The sequence below is a fragment of the Zootoca vivipara genome, chromosome 3, assembly GCF_965207765.1.
Source record: "Zootoca vivipara chromosome 3, rZooViv2.hap1.1, whole genome shotgun sequence".
Taxonomy (NCBI): Eukaryota; Metazoa; Chordata; class Lepidosauria; order Squamata; family Lacertidae; genus Zootoca; species Zootoca vivipara.
Window position 1 is genome coordinate 60668445 of NC_142586.1, and position 20316 is coordinate 60688760.

Sequence of the window (20316 nt, forward strand, 5' to 3'; positions counted from 1 at the left end):
TTTGTGTAACTTCTTTTCGGTGGTAGTTGGTGGTCAATGTTCTGTTCATTGATGCGTTTGGAGAGTGATGGTTGTAAGTTGAGAGGTGTTGTGTTGTGGGGATGTAGTTTGTTCTACTTTGTCTTGTTCTTGTGTGTGATGAAAATACTCCTTCAGGCGTAAACGGCGGAAAAATGCTTCCAGGTCCCCGCAGAACTGAATCATGTGTTGGGATTTGGCAGGGCAGAATGATAGTCCCCGTGAAAGGACGGATTCCTCAGCTGGGCTGAGTGTTTGCTGTGAAAGATTGACAATGTTGTTGATCTTGTTTTGATTGGTAGCTTGTAGGTTGGAAAGGTTGCAGAGTTTTTTATTTTTCTGGTTCTTCAGTAACTCCAGTTGAGAGTGGTAAATGGTTTGTTTTTCCTTGTGGAACTTCTGCCAGGCCGGGTGATTCCTGATGGAGTTCTCCAGTGCAGAGAGTTCCTCCTTTATTAACTTCTGTTTGGAATACAGAACGCCGATAAGATGTTTCAGCAGTTTCTTAGATAAAGTGTGGCATAGTTTTCTGGCATATTCTGTGGGATAAGTTGATTGAAGAGGGTTCTTAATTCTAAGACCCTTAGGTACAATGTCCAGGTTTTTGCATTTAGATAGAAAGAGGATGTCAGTTTGTACCTGGGCAAGTTTCTTGGTGAGGTTGATGGACTTCCATTTCATGCGGCTCAATGTGGTGCCTTCCATAGTTCTGGTTACAGGTAGGTAGCCGTGTTGGTCTGGATCGAAGTAAAATAAAAAAAATTCCTTCAGTAGCACCTTAAAGACCAACTAAGTTTTTATTTTGGTATGAGCTTTCGTGTGCATGCACACTTCTTCGGATACAGTGAAATGGAAGTTTCCAGGCACTTATGTAGAGAAGGGGTGGGGAGGGGTGGGGATGGGGAGGGGGGATCACTCAGAAGGGTGGTGGAAATGGGTGATTGACTGACTGATAGCTGTTGATGACCGCAAACGACTGCAAATGGTTTTGCATGAAAAAGCAAGGGTTGAGATGGCTGAAGATCGCTTATCATGTATAATGAGATAAAAATCCGATATCTCTGTTCAAACCAGGTCCCTCCATGGTTTTGAGCTTGGTGATAAGTTGCAATTATTGTGGGTGAGGAGTTGTTTAAGATCATCAGAGATCTACAGCCTCTCCTGGACAATGACAGCTCCCTTTCTCAAGCTCTGGGAGGAAGACCTTTCATTGCCTACAGACAGCCACCCAATCTTAAACAACTCCTCACCCACAATAATACAACCACCAGACTTAACATGGACACTGGTACCAGAGCCTGCAATAAACCCAGATGCCAACTTTGCTGCCACATACACCCAGACAACACCATTACTGGCCCCAACAACATCCAACATACCATCTCAGGACTATTTAATTGCTCATCTTCTAACATTGTGTATGCCATCAAATGCCAACAGTGCCCTTCAGCTCTCTATATTGGACAAACAGGCCAAACCCTACGCCAAAGGATAAATGGACATAAATCTGACATCAGGAACCAGAAGACAGAAAAACCAGTAGGAGAACACTTCAATCTCCCAGGACATTCTATACAAGACCTCAAAGTAGCTGTCTTACTACAAAAGAATTTCAGAAATAGACTGGAAAGAGAAGTTGCTGAATTGCAACTTATCACCAAGCTCAAAACCATGGAGGGACCTGGTTTGAACAGAGATATCAGATTTTTATCTCATTATACATGATAAGCGATCTTCAGCCATCTCAACCCTTGCTTTTTCATGCAAAACCATTTGCAGTCGTTTGCGGTCATCAACAGCTATCAGTCAGTCAATCACCCATTTCCACCACCCTTCTGAGTGATCCCCCCTCCCCATCCCCACCCCTCCCCACCCCTTCTCTACATAAGTGCCTGGAAACTTCCATTTCACTGTATCCGAAGAAGTGTGCATGCACACGAAAGCTCATACCAAAATAAAAACTTAGTTGGTCTTTAAGGTGCTACTGAAGGAATTTTTTTTTATTTTACAACCAAGTGTATCTTTCTATTTGGTTGGTTTATAACATAATTAATTCCAGCGAACACTTATTTGTTATACAACTCTACTTTTCAAGTTCATATACCTGCTCAATATCCATTTTCCAAAGGAAGGGGAAATGCAAAATTCAGCAGAGTATGATATCCTCCTTTAAACATGGATAACATTCTCTATTGAAGCATCAACCCAGCATCAACCTCATTTTCAATGAGGCCAGGAAAAATTATTAAACACAACATGATGCAGTATCTTCGAAGACAGAGATGGAAATGAAACTTTGTGTGCATATTCAAGATAATATGTTAAATTTCATGTTCAAACCACAAACACGACTCATGACTGGATTTCAAAAGGGCCAGAACAAGCAAACCCTCTTGAAGTTGCTAATTTGCAGGGAAGGAAAATTAAAAATGAGTGTATTTAATTTCTTTTTTTCTTAGCCCAGGAAGCATTTGCAGGGCATTTTTTTTAAAAAAATCTCAAAATACTGGCATTTTACTTGCCACAAGAAAATATAGATTGGGGCGGGGGGGTCGGTAAGACATGAGGTTGTCAAACCACCGCACATCTAACATTGCCTCCCACGTCTAGCAAGCACTGTAGGCTTGAAAAAGAACCCGGAAGTCCTGGTTGGAAACCAATGGAATACGTAGTGCTCTCTTGGTTACAGAACAAGGAAAATGTAGAGTGACAAGCCAACGGCCTGGAGACGAAGCTTCCTGGTTCCTTTGGATGCTATCCCCCCCCCCCCCCGCCCTCACGAGAGGAAGCGAAAGCTATCAATCGGAACACTATGGCGGGGGGACGTAGGATTTTAGCGGAAAAACATTTAAGACGGAAAAGCAAAGACAAGAGCTCACACTTTTTATCACGCACTTCTCATTTCGTGTGGGAAACGTGTGTGTTTGTGCTTAATTTTCACATGACCTTGCAAGTGTGGGAGATATATACAGTATTGCAAGGTAGGCAGGAGCTTAGCCTGACCCTACAGACCACCGCGAAGACGGTTTGTCAAAGCACAAAGCACAAAACAAAATGTAGAGAGTTCTATTCGCGCGGCCTGTGGATTTCGCTTCTACGTTGCCCCTTCGCGGACCTATCCTGAAGTCAAAGGGGACCCTGTGCGCGGGATCGCAGCCCTTCGCAGCCTCCTCAGAGGCTCTCAGCAGGTTCTTCCTTTCTTTCTATGGGAAGTGGCCAGCTGGGCCGGCGGCGCGCGCTCCCCCTGCCTCCTGCTTTGGCGCGCGCGCCTCCCATCCGAAGGCTCCCTGCTCCCCGAGCGCGTCTCCGTTGCCTCTTTGCTCTATCTCTCCGACGGGCGGGTTCACTCGGGAGCTCCGGCCTCGCTTGTGTAAAAAAAGGGGCGGGGGGCCGCAGCAACATGGCGCTCGTGCCGTGCCAGGTGCTGCGCGGCGCCATCCTCCTCTCCTACTTCTCCATCCTGTGCAACTACAAGGCCATCGACATGCCCGCGCACCAGACCTACGGAGGCAGCTGGAAATTCCTGACGTTCATTAATTTGGTAAGTTGGCCGCCCGCGACGCCTTCCCCCCTGCGCGGGCGTGCGCACCTGGGAAGGGCGGCCGGACGCGCCCCTTCTCCTCCTTCGCCGCCGCCGAGCGACGGAGGGGGCGAGGCCCGCGCGGGGAGAAGCCCTGCTGGGCTCCTCGAGTGCCTGGCGCTCCCGTTGGCTTCCTTCCTGAGAGGAGACCTTGATTGGGGCGGGGCGAATGCCCCTTCGGTTCCCGGGGTTGCCTAACGGAGCCGGGGAAGGGGAGGAGCCCGGGAGGGAAGCTGCACTCATTCAAGCGGCGAGAAAAAAGAGGTGCCCCCCCCATCCTCTTTTATCTTTTGTCTTCTGTTGTCAGTTCACTAATCCCCGCAAACGGAACAGATCGCCAAAAAAGGAGGGAGGTTCTTCATATCATGGTCTGGTTTTCTGGGCATGTCAACATTGATCCAAGACATGCTTCCCAAGACAGCTCCCACTTCAGGAAGAAAGGATAAATTGCATCAACGGAGGATGTAGCTACGGTATAGTGGCAGGTCATGATTATAAAGCACCAGTATTAAAGGATTTATTCCCCTCGCCCCCCCAATAATAATAATAATAATCAGGGAGGAATAGTTCATCATATATTTCTTTCAAAATGGCCACACTCTTCATGTACGAAACTAGGGCACTGGTCTTCAACTGGTAGGTCGTGGCCTGATCCAAGGTGGGTCACAGTGGGAGAGCTTCTACGGTGCAGGGTAGATTAGAAAGGGGGCCCCAAATGCATGTTTGGGTTAACAGTGGTTCCTGGGTCTGAAAAAGGTGACGATCATGCGCTATGAGAAGGCTTGGGAACATGCTAATCTCCGTGTGTCCTTGGGCTACAACCCCCATCAGCCTATTAGCATGGTTGGCAGTTGGAGTTGCTGGATCATAGAGAGCATCTGGAGGGCCAGAGTTCCCCATCCGTGCACTAGAACAAGACATTTGTTCACCACCCCTACACTAAACACACAATTGTAACTGCTTCTTCCCGATATTATCACAAATGCCATTGCCATCACATACAGTAGCAGCAAGTCCCATTTTGCCTGCTGTTAGTGAAAAGCCCAGAAATTCCACACTCGGTCTGTGCAAAAGCAGTATCTTAGCAACATAGCAAGTTGCAGTGGTCTACCTAGCTCAGTTTTGTTGTTGATACTAACTGGCAGCGGTATTCTAGATTTTCAGGCTGGAGCCCTTTCCAGCTCCACCTAAAGTGACCCAGGATTGAACCTTGCACCTTTTGCATGCCTTAGGTACAGCCCTTCCCCCAGATAATCTGTTTTGCCTGTTGTTGTTGTTTAGTCGTTTAGTCGTGTCCGACTCTTTGTGACCCCATGGACCATAGCACGCCAGGCACTCCTGTCTTGCACTGCCTCCCGCAGTTTGGTCAAACTCATGTTCGTAGCTTCGAGAACACTGTCCAACCATCCATGTTGGACCATCCTGTTTTGCCTACACAATACTTAATGGTGATTATAAGTTACTCATGGACCACAGAGTTCAAATTCTTAGGTCGCCCAGTGATGCTCCAATGTGCCTAGTTGCAGGCTGTCTAGCCACCTTGTGACATGACAGCAAAGTCAGTAGCATCAAGAGGGACCTTTACAATTTTGTACTGCAACATCAAATATGAAGAAAGGGAGTTCAGGAGATGGCTTCAACATGTTTTGTACAATTTGTCACTCTAACATACTATAATACATGTGCACCTCTGACGTCATATGAAATGGATGCAGATAACAGGCTGTGGATATATTAGTCATCAACATCCTATGGCCCTAGTAAAATTATCACACATGTTGCCATTGGTAATGAGTAACTTTCATAACAAAATCCCACCTTTAATTTTGTGGGTTTTTAAAAGCCCAAAATATGTACTGTCCAGTTTGGGGCTATAGGTTTCACATCTTTTACCCAAAGATCCATACTGTATTGAAATTTGGTGTAGAGTGGGGGAAATTGCTGAAAAGGTGCAGAACAGTAATAATGAGTAGCTTTCAATGAAAAGGTTTGTGGTATTCTTTACTCCCATTTGATTATTACATACTTTTTACAATTTTTTTTACACAAGATGTTATTTCAGTGAAATCTACTGATTACTTACAGCCATTATGACTAATAATTTTTACAACAATCATAGGCTATAAAAACGTAGCTTGTCCAATCCTTCAAGATGGTGGTGTTGTTGTTGTTTAGTCGTTTAGTCGTGTCCGACTCTTCGTGACCCCATGGACCAGAGCACGCTAGGCACTCCTGTCTTCCACTGCCGCCCACAGCTTGGTCAAACTCATGTTGGAAGCTTCGAGAACACTATCCAACCATCTCGTCCTCTGTTGTCCCCTTCTCCTAGTGCCCTCAATCTTTCCCAACATCAGGGTCTTTTCCAAGGATTCTTCTCTTCTCATGAGGTGGCCAAAGTATTGGAGCCTCAGCTTCACGATCTGGTTCACGATGCTACCAACCTCCTATTTTAAGGCCTACTTAATTGGAAGGAACAAATCTGAAAAATCCATATTTTTCCCTGAATGATTTCTGTATCTTTTTTTACCATGGACCACCAAAATATTTCAATCTTTCCATACTCTGAAAGATTCATCTCAACTGCAAAGTTAATCTGATACTGATAACTTTGATTGCTTTAAAGGTAGAAAGTGATTATTGTATGACTGAGTAATGCTGTACTCTTTTGTATCATGTCAATTGAACAATTAATCTTTTTAAAACTGAATTGTGAATTCTGCCAATACTTCATGAATTGATTTGAGTTGATGCTGCTGATGAATATTTGCACTGAGTTTTTCCTTTTATATATAGCCAACTTTTTGTCTTTTTTATTGGACATGATTGGTTTAATTGCAACCATTTCCCTATGTTAGCTTCTATTCACTGACAATGAAATTATAAGGCCTCTTTATTATAAGGCATATTTCCATTGTTTGCAGGAATTTAATCAGACCTTAAGATAGGACTGGTTTTCTTATTGATGGATTGTCTACCTTTTCTTAGCTTGTTTATTTTACTATTCTCCCAAGTATTAAAGTATGTCAAGTTACATGATTGGGGGGGGGGTGGATTACTGCAGTTGAGAGCTGCTTTTTTCACTGAATTGTGCAGTGTTATTTTTGCAACACTGATGGGGCTGTTTAAAATAAAGAAATATTTAAATAAGTTTCTCTCACCATACTAGATGTAAAAAGTAGCCAAACTAACTGCTTGAAACTGCATTAGTTTTCACAATTTTCAAGGCTAGCACTGTTGCATTGGGTCACATTCCATTTATCTTCATGGCATCACAGAAAGTGCTTTATTTCTTAGGCTGGATTCATATGAACAAAAACAACAGTATTGGGAGTAGTTAGATCTGTCAGAATTGCATGACTTATTTCTAACTGTATACTTTTGCTTTATGTACAGTGATGCACAGCTCACATTCCTCTCAAAAGTAGGCTTATGTGCACCGAAGCTAGGTGAAGATAACTGGAGTTTCCTCTACTAGCTTTCTAGAAAGGAAGTGATCGTAGAACTCGTATTAATGATTAATCTATTCTGAGAGCTTTCTTACCCGGGGGTAACTTGGTCATTAATAGCATCCTGCAAACGGGTAATGCAAAGCTATTACACATTGGGAGCAGATGTATGTGTGTGGGGCGGGGGGAATAGCCATCTTTGTGGGCTCATTTTCTCTGCAGTAGATTATTTGAATCCTGCGATGGGTAGAGCAAGGCATATTGATTGTATATGGGCTCCCTTTTAAAGAGAAGAGTGATAAAGAGCACTGATATTGAGCAAATGAAGCCTTTTCAGCCATTCCTATTTACTGCTACTTGAATTTTTGCTTGATATGCAGCCTCTAAAATCATAGAAGTTATATTAGAAAAAAGCATTGGGAACCAAAGTGAACCTAACTGGTTTGGAAAGTATTCTAGTTTGCTTGACTGTGTTTTGAATTTCTGACTACCAGGCATAAAACTGTTTGGGTGTTTTTTAAAACAATACTTAGTGATAGCCGGATGACAATTCTGTTTAAGAAACAAATGTTTTCCATCCTATTAGTACCACTTCACAAGAGTATAATGTTGCATAAACAAATAATATTTATTATTTATTTTGGACACAACTTCAGTTTTGGGCACCACACTACACAACCTCAATCTTTGGCACCACACAGGCAGAATTTAGGTTCTTGATACATTTGAAGGCTACTGGCAATTTGTGATGAGCATGTCATTTAAAATAAAGGCTGACTTGCAGGCTGTAATGGGGCAGTAATCTCTCTCAGCATTAGACTTTGAGAAACTGCTTGTAGCTGTGGTAATGTTATATACCCTTCATGTCAGTTGTTTGTGTCTGAAAGTTTCCTATTGAGAAAAACACATGGTAAAATGTGTCTGGGTTTGCGGGGAAATGCGAAAAATAACTACATTTAGTCAAAAGTACTTTCTTGCTTTGTCTTTACACTGGTACCTCTGGTTACGAACTTAATTCGTTCTGGAGGTCTGTTCTTAATCAGAAATCATTCTTAACCTGAGGTACCACTTTAGCTAATGGAGACTCCCGCTGCTGCCACATCGCCGGCGCATGATTTCTGTTCTCATCCTGGGGCAAAGTTCTTAACCTGAGGTACTACCGGGTTAGTAGAGTCTGTAACCCGAAGTGTTTGTAACCCGAGGTACCACTGTATTTTGACTGATCCTATTGAAGTGCATTAACAACCTTTTTCTGTTATTCAGTTATTCTGTTATTTGTATGCCTCTTTTCCACAAAAGAACCATGCTCAAAGCGACTAGCCACAAAGAAAGAGGAATGCAACAGTACAAAAAAATCATAGTAATGTAGCAAGTCAATAACAAAGCAACAATTTCATAACCTAGCAAAATAACAATAGCAATTTCATAACCTAGCAAAACAATAGCAAATGTAATAACTTATTTTAAAAAAACCACATTCCAATACTATAAATATTAAAAGATTACACTTAAACAACATGCGGCATCCAATAGAAAAAAAATAACAAGGGAGCTTCACCCATATCTTAGAAACACCCCTCCTATGACGCTACTCAGAGTCCCTCTCTTGCAGCAGCTTCCTATAAGACTTCCAGGGGCAATGGGTGGTGTAGTTGGGAACACTTCTCCCATGGTGTTTATAATTGTTTGTGTAAGCCCATGACTTTTTCTGTCTGGTTGCATGTCTACTAATTTTTTCTTTAAGTTAAAATAATAGATTCTCAGCTGGATCAATTAATTAGCATTAATGGCACAAACGATGACCAAAAGTGCTACAACTAATCCGATTAGAACTGTGCCCTATCTATTTGGCCACATGCTTTCTCCTTTCATTGCAGACTAATCCTTACGTTATCTCATTTAAGTATTAAACTTCTCTCCCGCCTTTCCCGCATCCTACATCCAAGGAAGGTTGCAAAGTTGATGAAACGTCATTGGCTAAAACGTCATTGGCTAAAGCTGTTATAACTGACAAATCTGCTGTACAATTAGACTAATGCAGGCTTGGGTTGTTTCTGTTAGGTGTCAGAGACCCACAGGATGTAATGCAGAAGGACTCACAAACCCTTCTTTCTAACTACTACCAGGGTTGCTAAAGGGACTTGTGACACTTTCCACACACTGGTAGGAAACAAACTTCTGTGCAAGTATATCTGTTGTGCCTAAGCCTGCTTGCTGAGACTCCAGTCCTGTGCTTTTTTGCACCGTGAATCCAGGGAACAGTTCAGGTCCCTTGGTTTTAGGAAACGGTAGATCTGAACAATGCATATTTTAATTCTAAACTCTTCTCACACATCGGGTTTGCATTGCTCATCAAAAAACCAGTCCTACATTATTTGGCTTCATACTTCCATCCACAGCAGCACAGTTAAAAAAAATTTGACCATGGTATTTTGATTTCATCTGCAAAAGGGATTTACTAATTTTAACAACTCTTCTGGAAATTGTCTTTGAAAAGGAGTTGGTTGGTTTTGGCCAAATGCCTCGTCCAGCGTGGCAGGGGCATACTGTGTGTTTGCATGACTTGCGCAAACCTGGAAACACTTTGTTCCTCAGCATTATTTCCATCAAATTGCAAGTGGTATCTGCTTCCTAAAATGAGTTAGACCGCCCAGATGCTGCTTGAAAATATGCTGCTGTTGAAGTGTCTGGAAATTGGCTTTCTCTGAGTTTTCCTAGTCTCAATTTTAAACAAATCACCAGAATGCAGAATTTTGTTCAAGAGTTCTCAATGAGTGTTTTCAGATTGAAGGATTTTTTTACAGGGTGATTATAATGTAGTACTTGAATTAATTTTGTTTCCAGATAACTTATTGATCGTTTACCTTTGCACTGAAGCAAGACACATAATATCTAGTTTGGTAACTCCCATAGTCTTTGGCTGAGATGCTGCGCTATCACAGAGTGTCTTAATATTCCAAGTGCTGTAGGATGCTGGTGTTAACAACAGAATGTAAAATTTAAAAATCCTGCACAATGAATAACTTTCACTCAGAATATGGGAGGCTGTATCTTTGTTTCCGGGAGTCTTGCGTTGTTACTCACTGTATACTGTCTAGACAGTATCTGTCTAGTGGCAGCTCACCTCTGCATGCTTATATTTATTCCTGTCCCGTTGTCTACGCGCCTGTTAAGCATAGCAGTCTTTGTCCCTTTCCATGGTATGTGAGATGGTCTGGTTGCTTGGCATGCAAATGTATCTGAGATAAGACTGGAGAGTGATGTCATCCAGAACATAATGCCTCTCATCAACAGTGGGAAGCAGTGCTGCTTTATTTCCTATGGAGAAATGGTGTTTAGGGATGGGATGGCTCTTTTTCAGATGCAAGGTGTCAGATTACCCAACACTGACCATTAACCTCTGCTGCTTTTCAGCTTTGAGATCATACTTCTAGCTTCATTGGCAAATTGTTGTTTGGTAGAGAAAGTCTTATCTGACTTAAAGAACATGGGATTTAATTATAGAAAATACTCCACTTTCATGATTTTCATGTTAATGAACACTTTCTATCACTAATATTTTAGTGAAATTGTTCATTTGGTCAAATGCTCAACCAAACATTACTATTACAACCACTCTGTGGATTATTGGCTGGCTAACCCATTTTCATGACAATCCTATTCATGACCTTCTTCAGACAAGTGCCCCCTCATCTTACGAAAGAAATTTCTAAAAGCTCTTGTTGTTAATTACTGTACAATAATACTTTGCTCTTAGGGTTGCAGATAACAAACATTCTGTTTGTTTATTTACTGCTTAAAATGTAGCTGCAGCCTTGGTTGATACCATATCCTGGCTTGCAGAAAATAGAATAGTGGGATATTAAATACAGTACATTCTTTTCAACTTCTTCTTATTCCCTAATAGATTATATTGAAGCTTTTAAAAAGATACACAAAAATCAAATACCCAGTATCTTTTTATAATTCCAAAGATAAAAGATTAATCTAAATAAAAACCTAAACCAAAAAATGGAAAAGAAAAAAAGAGAGAGGAAGGTGGAGGAGGAAGGGAAAAGAAAAAAAGAACTTCTAATTCTTCTTATATATATATATATATATATATATATATATATATATATATGGTTCAAAACATTCACTCCAAGGTGACACCCATCTATTCCACTTTCTATAAACCAATATTTTCTCCTATCCTCCAACCCATATATCACAAGTTCATTTTCTTTTTCACACAAAAAGTCCATAAGGGGTTTCCAGTCTTTAGTAAATATCAACAATGATTTTTCTCCAATTAAACACATCAACTCTGTTATCTTGGCTAAATCCAGTAAGTTTTGCAACCATCCTCCATGGTAGGTAATGATGATTCCCCCCCCCCCCCGCCACCACCCCATCTTTGTGCATGTAAAGGTCTCGCCGCTGTGATCATAGATTGAAATTCTTTTTTCAGCTTCCTAAAGCAGCAGCGACCAGGCATATTTGAGTAGGCTGTGTCTTTCTGTTGGCTGCAAGGGAGTCAGGTAGTTGGTGCACCCAGATGGAACCTTTGAAATATGTATGATAGTGGCAGCTGTGTGGGGGAAGGGTGGTTTGAAGTGTCCTGAAGAGGAGGGTTATTTATTGTGTAAGTGTCCTTTTACATAGTTATAAAGCTGAACAGAGAGAATTAGGGAGCACTCACTTTCTAGCCTTTACTTATTTAATAAGATCCTTGAATGGGTGCCTCTCCCACCTACTCACTTCTTTCAGCAGTGCTATGCAAATTTGTGTGGTAGAGACCTCATTGTGTGGTAGAGACCTCATTGTGTGGTAGAGAACCCCTCTCAGTTCCATCCTGCCTTGCTGTGACAGACAGGGCTTTAAAAGAGCGCTACCAAAGTCTGGGACTGGAAGTACCGGTAGACAAGCCCACTTCTTCCTGATTTCTCCATCTATCCTTCCTTCTTATTCTTGGGGGTGTCTGTTGCAGCAGAAGGTGGGGTGAGGGGAAGAGGGCTGAGAGGCAAAAAAACAGTTTAACATTGTAGGGGATTGCAGTATTCCCTGCCTACGCAGAGGCATTGAGCCTAGCCCTCTTGATTGATTCCTCAGTGACCAAGTCAGAGACTTGCTGAAGCAGCTGCAGGTGGAGAGGATACTCATGGATGCTTTTGGAGTAAAAAAAAAAAACCCACCACTGACTCCCCCTATGGCCTGCACTCACCCTGACGCTTAGAGATTAGACCAAGGCCAGAGACCCCAATTCCAGAGCAGCAATAGTGAGGCAGGCCCATTCAACCAGACTGGATTGATAAGCCAAGTTCATCTCTGCTGGGGGTAAGCATGGTTGCCCTGGAAAGAAGAGGCCAGAATAAAAACTTAGTAGAATTCCACCCATAGTTTTGTGGTGCCTAGGAGCCTGTGTCTGTTGTCTGAAGGTTTAGAATCTAGCAGAGGGTCTAGATGGCTTAGCCTTTAGTACAGTATAGGAGATCCTGTATATATTTCATTACTTGTTTTGTAATTCACTTCTCCCCATAGTCGGTGGAGTAAGGGGGGCTGTGCACAGGCCTGGGGACAATCCTAAAGTCAGGTGTGTGGAATGTTGACTTTTTTCCCCCAGAGTCCCCAAGTGCCCTTAGAACAGTTTGTACCTGGCAGGATGGGGTGTAAATGTAGAGAAAGCCATATGCAAGCGATAACCCTAATAGTAAACATTGTTTTCAAAGGCTCTTTGAAGTCATCTGCTTCATTCATTCTTTAGGAACAAACACAAGGGAGAGCAATAGTGATGTTTGTAGTTAGCCTGCTTCTGGTAAAAACCAATGTTTTCAATTGTCTTTATAGCATCTTCTCCATAGGACACTATGTCAAGAGGGCCCAAGCTACTTGTTACCATCTATTTCTTGAACTCTAGCTAATTAAATAAATATATCAAAGTTTTACTTCCCGGAGGCATGTAAAGAATTGATCAAAGACTGTGAGCTATCAAGAGCAAATTTTAAAAGCGTTTGTTTCTTTGCTGTGCAAGAACAACCTCTCTAGAGCACTTCAAAGAGAATATGTTGCTGGAGATGGTGTTCGAAAAAATTACTGTCTTAATTAGTGGTAAACAGTCAGAGCAAAATGATACTTTTTAGAGGTATAATAGTGTTTATTCACCATAGCCCAAAGTACTTTGAGGATTTTAAGATAATTTATTGTTCCCCAAGTTCTTCAGAATAATAAGAGTTTGAAAATTTGGCTTCCTCTTGGTTTCTGAAGTTACTTTGATCCTGTATCTCAGACATCAAAGTGCTCCCTCCCCAGCTCTGTTGCTAGTTGGTTTCTTTGTTTCCCCACTTGGGGCTTGCTTAAGTTTATGTTATTTATTTACTTTGGGTAGTGCAAACGTGGCTGCTTTGTTTTAGTAATATCTTATATGTGTATTTAAAGCTGGAAGTGGATGATCTAATGTTTGGGTCACGTAGTGAGGGAGAAGTGCAGAAAGAAACGGAGCCTGCAAGCTGGAGTGAGGGGATGGGACATGAACAAATGGAATACCTGAGGGGAGAGAGATTATTAAAGGAAGCATTCCAGAAAGGCCAATGAAGTGAGGAAGAGAACACGGAGCAGTTGCCTGCACTGATGGTGACTGAGAGGGAGGGGAATCCCATGCCTTCACCTACTGGCCAACTTTTGCTAGAATGCAGCTGAGGAAGGGGCTATCTTCTGTAGCAATATATCATGATCCATACCAGCCACATGTTTGAACGCAGTTTGTGTAGTAGAATGCAGATAGGTTCTCTTTTGCAGTCACCAAACTCTTGACAGTTTTATCTTCTGAGGGAAAGTCTCGAAAGCCACCTTCATTTTTAAGGGCACAATTACATCTTGATCCTATGCAGAGTTAGGCACACCTAAGCCCTTTGGTTTCACTGTGCTTTCGTGCACTTAACATTGTGTAGGACTAGGCTGTAAGAGTAGCATGCTACTGAAAAGGAACCATGGGCCATACTATGCATAACCATACTATATAACTATTGTTGTTGTTTAGTCGTTTCCGACTCTTCGTGACCCCATGGACCAGAGCACGCCAGGCACCCCTGTCTTCCACTGCCTCCCGCAGTTTGGTCAAACTCATAACTATATAACCATACTATGCATAGCCTACCCATTTTTATTTTTATTTTGTCAGGTGTGAATGCAGTTGCCCTCAATTTTTCTTCTAGCAAGAAAAGCAGGCTATGTGTGTGCATTCTCACTCACTTTCTCTTCCTGTTCTTTTAAAAGCCTGGCTTATATGTTCCATTGTTTACTTCTCTGGAAATCTGAACTCATAGTATGACCCATGGATGGTGTAGTCAGTCTATCATCTTCTATTTTTTTATTTCCAGGATATCCTAGAAAGTGTGCCCCCCCACCTCATGCCAGTACCCCTTCTGGAATGGTGTTTGTATCTTCATCTAGTTATCTGAAACTATTTGTAGGCACTTGAGTGGGGAACATCTGCATTCTGCTCTTGGTATGTTGTTTTCTGTGTTGATCGTAAGGGCAGGGGGTAGGCTTTTGGTACTGCTTCAAAGCAGGGAGATGAACTAGCTTGCTTTCCAATTCTGTACCAGCATTCATGTGTTCAAAACCCAAGAAGTCTTCATAGCACGGAGAAGCCATTTAGAATGCAATGACAATATTCCCTTGTTTGCTACTCCCACCTATAAAGTGCAGCCACATTATGCTATCTCACACCCATGAGAACCTTTACTAGCCTCAATCCATGACATTTTAAAGCACTCCTAAAATGCCATCAGGAATAGTTTATAGTATTTATTTTAAAATCACATTAATACAGTGGTACCTCGGGTTAAGAACTTTATTCGTTCCGGAGGTCCGTTCTTAACCTGAAACTGTTCTTAACCTGAGGTACCACTTTAGCTAATGGGGCCTCCCGCTGCTGCCGCGCTGCCATCACGTGATTTCCGTTCTCATCCTGAGGTAAAGTTATCAACCCGAGGTACTACTTACAGGTTACCTGAAGTGTCTGTAATCCGAGGTGTCTGTAACCCAAGGTACCACTATACAAGGTACCATATTGATGCTGGGCAACAGTCCTAACAGGAAATGTTTTTAATTTCACCTTATTTAAACAAGTATTATAAGAAGCCATTTTGTTTTGGATTAAGTGTGCAATCTACTCTGCATGTTAGAGGAAGTTCACATACATAATTTCTCTGCTATGTATTAGGGAAAGATTTCACTAAGCTGATCTTAAATCAAGCTCACCCCCTCCCTCCAATTGAGCAAGCAATTTATTCATAAAAAGTTAGGGGCTTTCCTCCCACTGGAAACCTTATCCTTAAGCCCAGTTTAGTACAGACAGCTGCAATGCATGTCTCTTCCCCCCTACTTAACTAGCAGTCCCAAATGTTACCTAGTCTGTTACATGGCCTTTCCCACTGTTTGTTGATTCTTGGCATACTTCCCAGGATATATCACTGATCACATTTGTAGCATTGCATGTAATATTAATATTTAAGTAAAAATAATGGCGTAGCCTGCAATGCTGAGTAGGAGCCAAACAAAACTGAGCTTTAGAAAAGAAAATGTAAAAGATGTAATCTAATAAAAAAAGTATTCCATATAAACATATTTGCTGAATGGATGATATAGATTTAATGAAATTATCCGGCCTTGTAAACAGGATATGGAAAGCAATAAAGACAGATTTTGTATGTACAGCTAAACTGAAGGGAGGAAGGAGGGGAATAGCAATTATTAGAAAATGACTTTGGCTAGAGGTTTTCTATTTTTAAATATATATATATTAAAAATGATGTTCCTTTAAACATTTACCTATGAAGGTAGATGTATGGCCATGTTCACATGTGACAATAAGCCAAGAATGTTTGGTTTAATAAACTATACTGTGAACATAGTCCAATCACTTCCATTTCACTCCTTCCTTGACACCCAGCAGCTGCATGTGGAGGAGCGGAGACACGAACCCGGTTCCCCAGATTAGGAGTCTACCGCTCTTAACCACTACACCACACTGGCTCTCGACTGGGAATGGGTGATTGGCTGATAGAAGTGGTAAACCTGTTGATGACTGCTAACGACTGTTAATGACTGCAATTGGTCTTGTAGGAAAAAGCAAGGGGTGAGGTGCTAAAGAAAGCTTTATCATGTATAATGAGATAAGAATCCAATGTCCTTATTCAAACCAGGTCTCTCCATGGTTTTAAGCTTGGTAATGAGTTGCAATTCAGCAACTTCTCTTTCCAATCTGTTTCTGAAATTTTTCTGTAATAAAACAGCTACTTTGAGATCTTGTATAGCAGGCATGTCCAACAGGTAGATCGTGATCTACCAGTAGATCACTGGACGTCTGCAGTAGGTCACTGGTAGATCATTGGCTCCCTCCAAAGAAGTTGAACAACTGTGGGTCTCCTAAAAAAGCTCAACATTTTACCTTCTCCATGAAAAAACTCAACAACTTTGACCTGAACCCCCAAAAAGAGGGTAGTTCACTGCCAGTTTTTAACTCTGTGAGTAGATCGCAGTATCTTGGGAGTTGGCCACCCCTGTTGTATAGCATGTCCTGGGAGACTGAAGTGTTCTCCTATTGGTGTGCATGCACACTAAAGCTCATGCCTATGACAAACTTAGTTGGTCTCTAAGGTGCTACTGGAAGGATTTTTTAAAATTTTGTTTTGACTACGTCAGACCAACACGGCTACTTACCTGTATGAAGTATCATATTAAGTAAAGCATTGTGGGTTGTATTCAGTAAGCCTTTATTCAGAATAGATCCATTGAAATTTATGGCCATGACTAACTTAGGCCAATTAATTCCAGTGGCTCTACTCTGAATAAAGTAGATGTCAATATGAATTCGCCATAGCCTTCCCCTAAGATGCCAGTTTCGGTGCCCAACTGGCCTGACCAGAAGTACTGGGCCGAGTTATGTGAAGTGCTGCTGGGATGACTGTCATCACACAGTTCCCCCTGGGTTCAGTTGCAGTCTCTCTCTTCCAGCCAAGCCAATACATGGGCCTGGCAGCTGAAAGCTTGGTGGATAAGGCCCTCACTGCATTCTCAAGTTTTCGACTGTCTGTGGTGGCAAAACAGCAGCCTGGCTGGAAATGCTACGCGTAGACACTCAAGGCTATGTTGAATTTGAAACAAAAAAAGAGTTACCAAAAACACGTGTTTAAAAACAAGATTGAAGGACTGTCTTCCTCAGTTGCTGACAGGCAAAACAACACAGTCTTTTCCCTTTGTTCCAAATTTCAATAAATGTTAACTTTGGTTTAGTAGGTTCCTCCCTACTTCTTGAATTATGCTCATAGTTAATGTCAGTGATAGATGATGGGGTGGGGCAGCTGTGCTCATCTAACCTCCAGTCACCCATGTTTGCTGCTGTATACTGAGATGGAGATGAGGGAGAAGCAAGAGGACAGCAAGGCTGGCACAGTGCAAACACATTGGCGGAGCCAGTCTAGCGCATCCGCTCTGCCAGCATCAACACCAGTTCACTCCTCACCCTCTCTGTCCTGGTATATAGCAGGGATGTAGACAGCTGGAGGTAAGGTGAGCACCTCCTCCCCACTCTTCACTGATGATTAATGTGCATGATGGGGAAACATTGCTTGCTGGGGACTAGAACAACCCATTGGTGACCTGAAGCAAATGAGAAGGGAAAGAAGCTTTCACCTGGCATAGATATATAAACATTGAACAGCTTAGTGTCAGAACAATGTCTTAGTCCCTCGTGATTTATCTGAACTTAATACACTGGATTCTATAGGATTAGGTGACTGTTGTCCATTTAATGCCAGTCTAAACTTTATAAGCAGCGAGATGGAAATAAACCTGCTGAGGAACTAACTGGTTTGATCTCAAGGACAGTGGCCCAGTCAATCACACTTCCAGTAGTAAAAGAGATAAGTCGTCTGACTTAATGTTTCCTTATTTGATAGTATCTTCAGCCACATTTTCTGCTTAAGCTTAATGTGTGTTCACCTCACTACACCATGTCAAAGGATTGACAAATGACTACAAGAAGTACACAGAGGTGACAGGAAAAGTCATAACAGATAATCTGGGGAAATAAATCATATTCTGCTTGCTTCAAAGGAAAAACACACTTGTGGATCTGGCAGACTTGCAAGGTGAAGGTTATGTGACCTGGCAGGTTTTCAAGCAATTTGTTTTGCGTGCTGAAAGATTTAAATGCTTTTGCTACCATTTCCAGCTGCTGCCTTTTTGAGCTGATAGTATATCCTTCCATTCAAATCATCCTTCTGGGAGAAATGTTTCTGGGTATTAATGATCTCCAGAATGCCTAAAGATCTGGATCAGGTAGCTATGTACCATCATGGTTGTTTAATTATAGGCATCCATCTATATCTATTAATTAAAAGGGTCTGCTCTGACTATAATGTTGAGGAATTCACCTGAATCTTTGTTTGTTTTACACACATTCAAACCCATTTTATGATTATATTACAAGGAATATAAATGGTCCGGTTAATGTCCTGCCATTGTGCACATTCACCAGGCCTTGTGGAGAATGTGCACATAATCCTTCTATGAACAGGGAATTGTGCACATTTCCCTGCCTTGTCTACCACAAGGTTTGTCTGCAAACCTAAGAGGAAGACACCTGATTGTTCAAGGGTCAGTTTTCCCTAACCTGATACCCTGGTACTGACTCCCATCAGTATCAGCCAGAATGGACAATGATCAAGAATGAGAGAAGTTGTAGTCCAAACTATCTGGTGGGCACCAGATTGGGGGAAGCTTGATAGTCATTTCAAACAAACTTTAGCAAGTAAAAGGTTTGATAGAAAAATTATGTTGTTGCCATTGTTGCCGTTATCCATAGCAACATCAGTATTTAATGTTATTACATATTCACCACATTACTGTACCTTATTCAGCATAAGGTTCCAGGGTGGGTTGCAACAATTTAAAAGACAGTATTAAAAACAGTTTGAGACAGACACAAGAATAGGGTGGGTCCTATAGATGTCAAAGGTCAGGTCAAAAAGATGCATTTTCAGCATACTACGGGAACAACATGATGAAGATGCCAGTCACGGTTCCATGGGGAGGGAATTCCACAACCTAGGAACTCCACAAAGAATGCCCTCCTCCAGGTCACACACACACACACCCTATGAGCCTATAGGGTGGAGAAACTACCAAGAGGGACCCCCTTTGCCGATCAACAGGCTCTATGTCTTTCAGATATTTGGGCGGTCTTCACATTTGTATTTATGCCCATGCTACTTCATGCAGCTGTCTATAGGACTGAAGTACGCATCCACTGACACCCTAGAGGTGTCTTCCATGTTGTTTTTATGTACTGGCTTTCTTAACCCACATGTGAGGAAGTGGTTTGGAAATGTCTGGTGATTCGTAGTCTTAACGACATGTGGTTGTAAAGACACATTTATCACGAGACGCTGTGAAATGTTTGACAAAGATTTTCCCCCAAATGGCTCATCAGATGTGTCTCTTATACTTGTGTCTCACTATTGAAATGCTACAGGGACACTATCTCCATCCATGTCCTGTCGACTTAGCTGCATGCATTTGGGGACATAAGTAGTGAAGTGGCCCACATACTCAGCTTAGCTGAATGGAGGCATGAGTGGCTGGCTCCCCTCTGTGACCTTGTTTAAACGCCACTGCTGATGAAAACAGGCTTAGTTTATGATTGATTAGGAAATGTACAACTTCTATCCCCTTAGAAAATGGGTGTGTGATTTTATTTGAAGCTGTTATTTGAAACAGTTCTTTTTTTACAGCTTGCGGGGGGGGGGATAAAAGTCTCAGTTACAAAAATAAAAAAGCCCATTAGGTCATATCTCAAAATATTGCCAGTGCAGTATTGTCCCCCAACACACATTATGGAATGCCTTGTCCCACTTAACATTGAAAAGGATGTCAAGATGCTTTCCACCATTGCCTTTGGGAGACGGTTCTATGTTGTCATCAATTTCATAGCTAATAAGTATTTCCTTGGGATATGCCTACATTTTCTTATTCCCATATCCATAAGATTGTGTTTAGCAATAATTCAAATTAGAAACAAATTTGTGTTCTAAAGTATCTGACCCATTCCTATTCATGAGGTTTCTGTGGTCTGTTATATGCAGAAGAGTGATTGTTAGCTTTCGGAAGTGCACAAGATTTTACATCTTAGTAGACTTGCTTCTGAGAAGACATGGTTAGGATTGTGCCATATGTTCTATTCGGTTCAGTGAAATCTACTCCTAGGTAAGGAGGGCTAGGATTAGAGCC

General features: G+C 41.9%; 1 protein-coding gene across 2 annotated transcripts in view; it reads left to right on the forward strand.

The window, feature by feature from the left end:
- Positions 1-2610: 2610 nt before the first annotated feature.
- AIG1 (androgen induced 1) overlaps positions 2611-20316 on the forward strand; it is a 78790-nt gene continuing 61084 nt past the window's right edge. The window contains exon 1 of one of the 2 annotated variants that reach the window (XM_035108844.3): positions 2611-3559. In XM_035108844.3, the coding sequence (XP_034964735.2) occupies positions 3224-3559 (336 nt within the window). In that variant the 5' untranslated portion in view covers positions 2611-3223. The remainder of the gene's footprint in view (positions 3560-20316) is intronic. The other variant, XM_035108845.3, reaches the window with a different exon arrangement.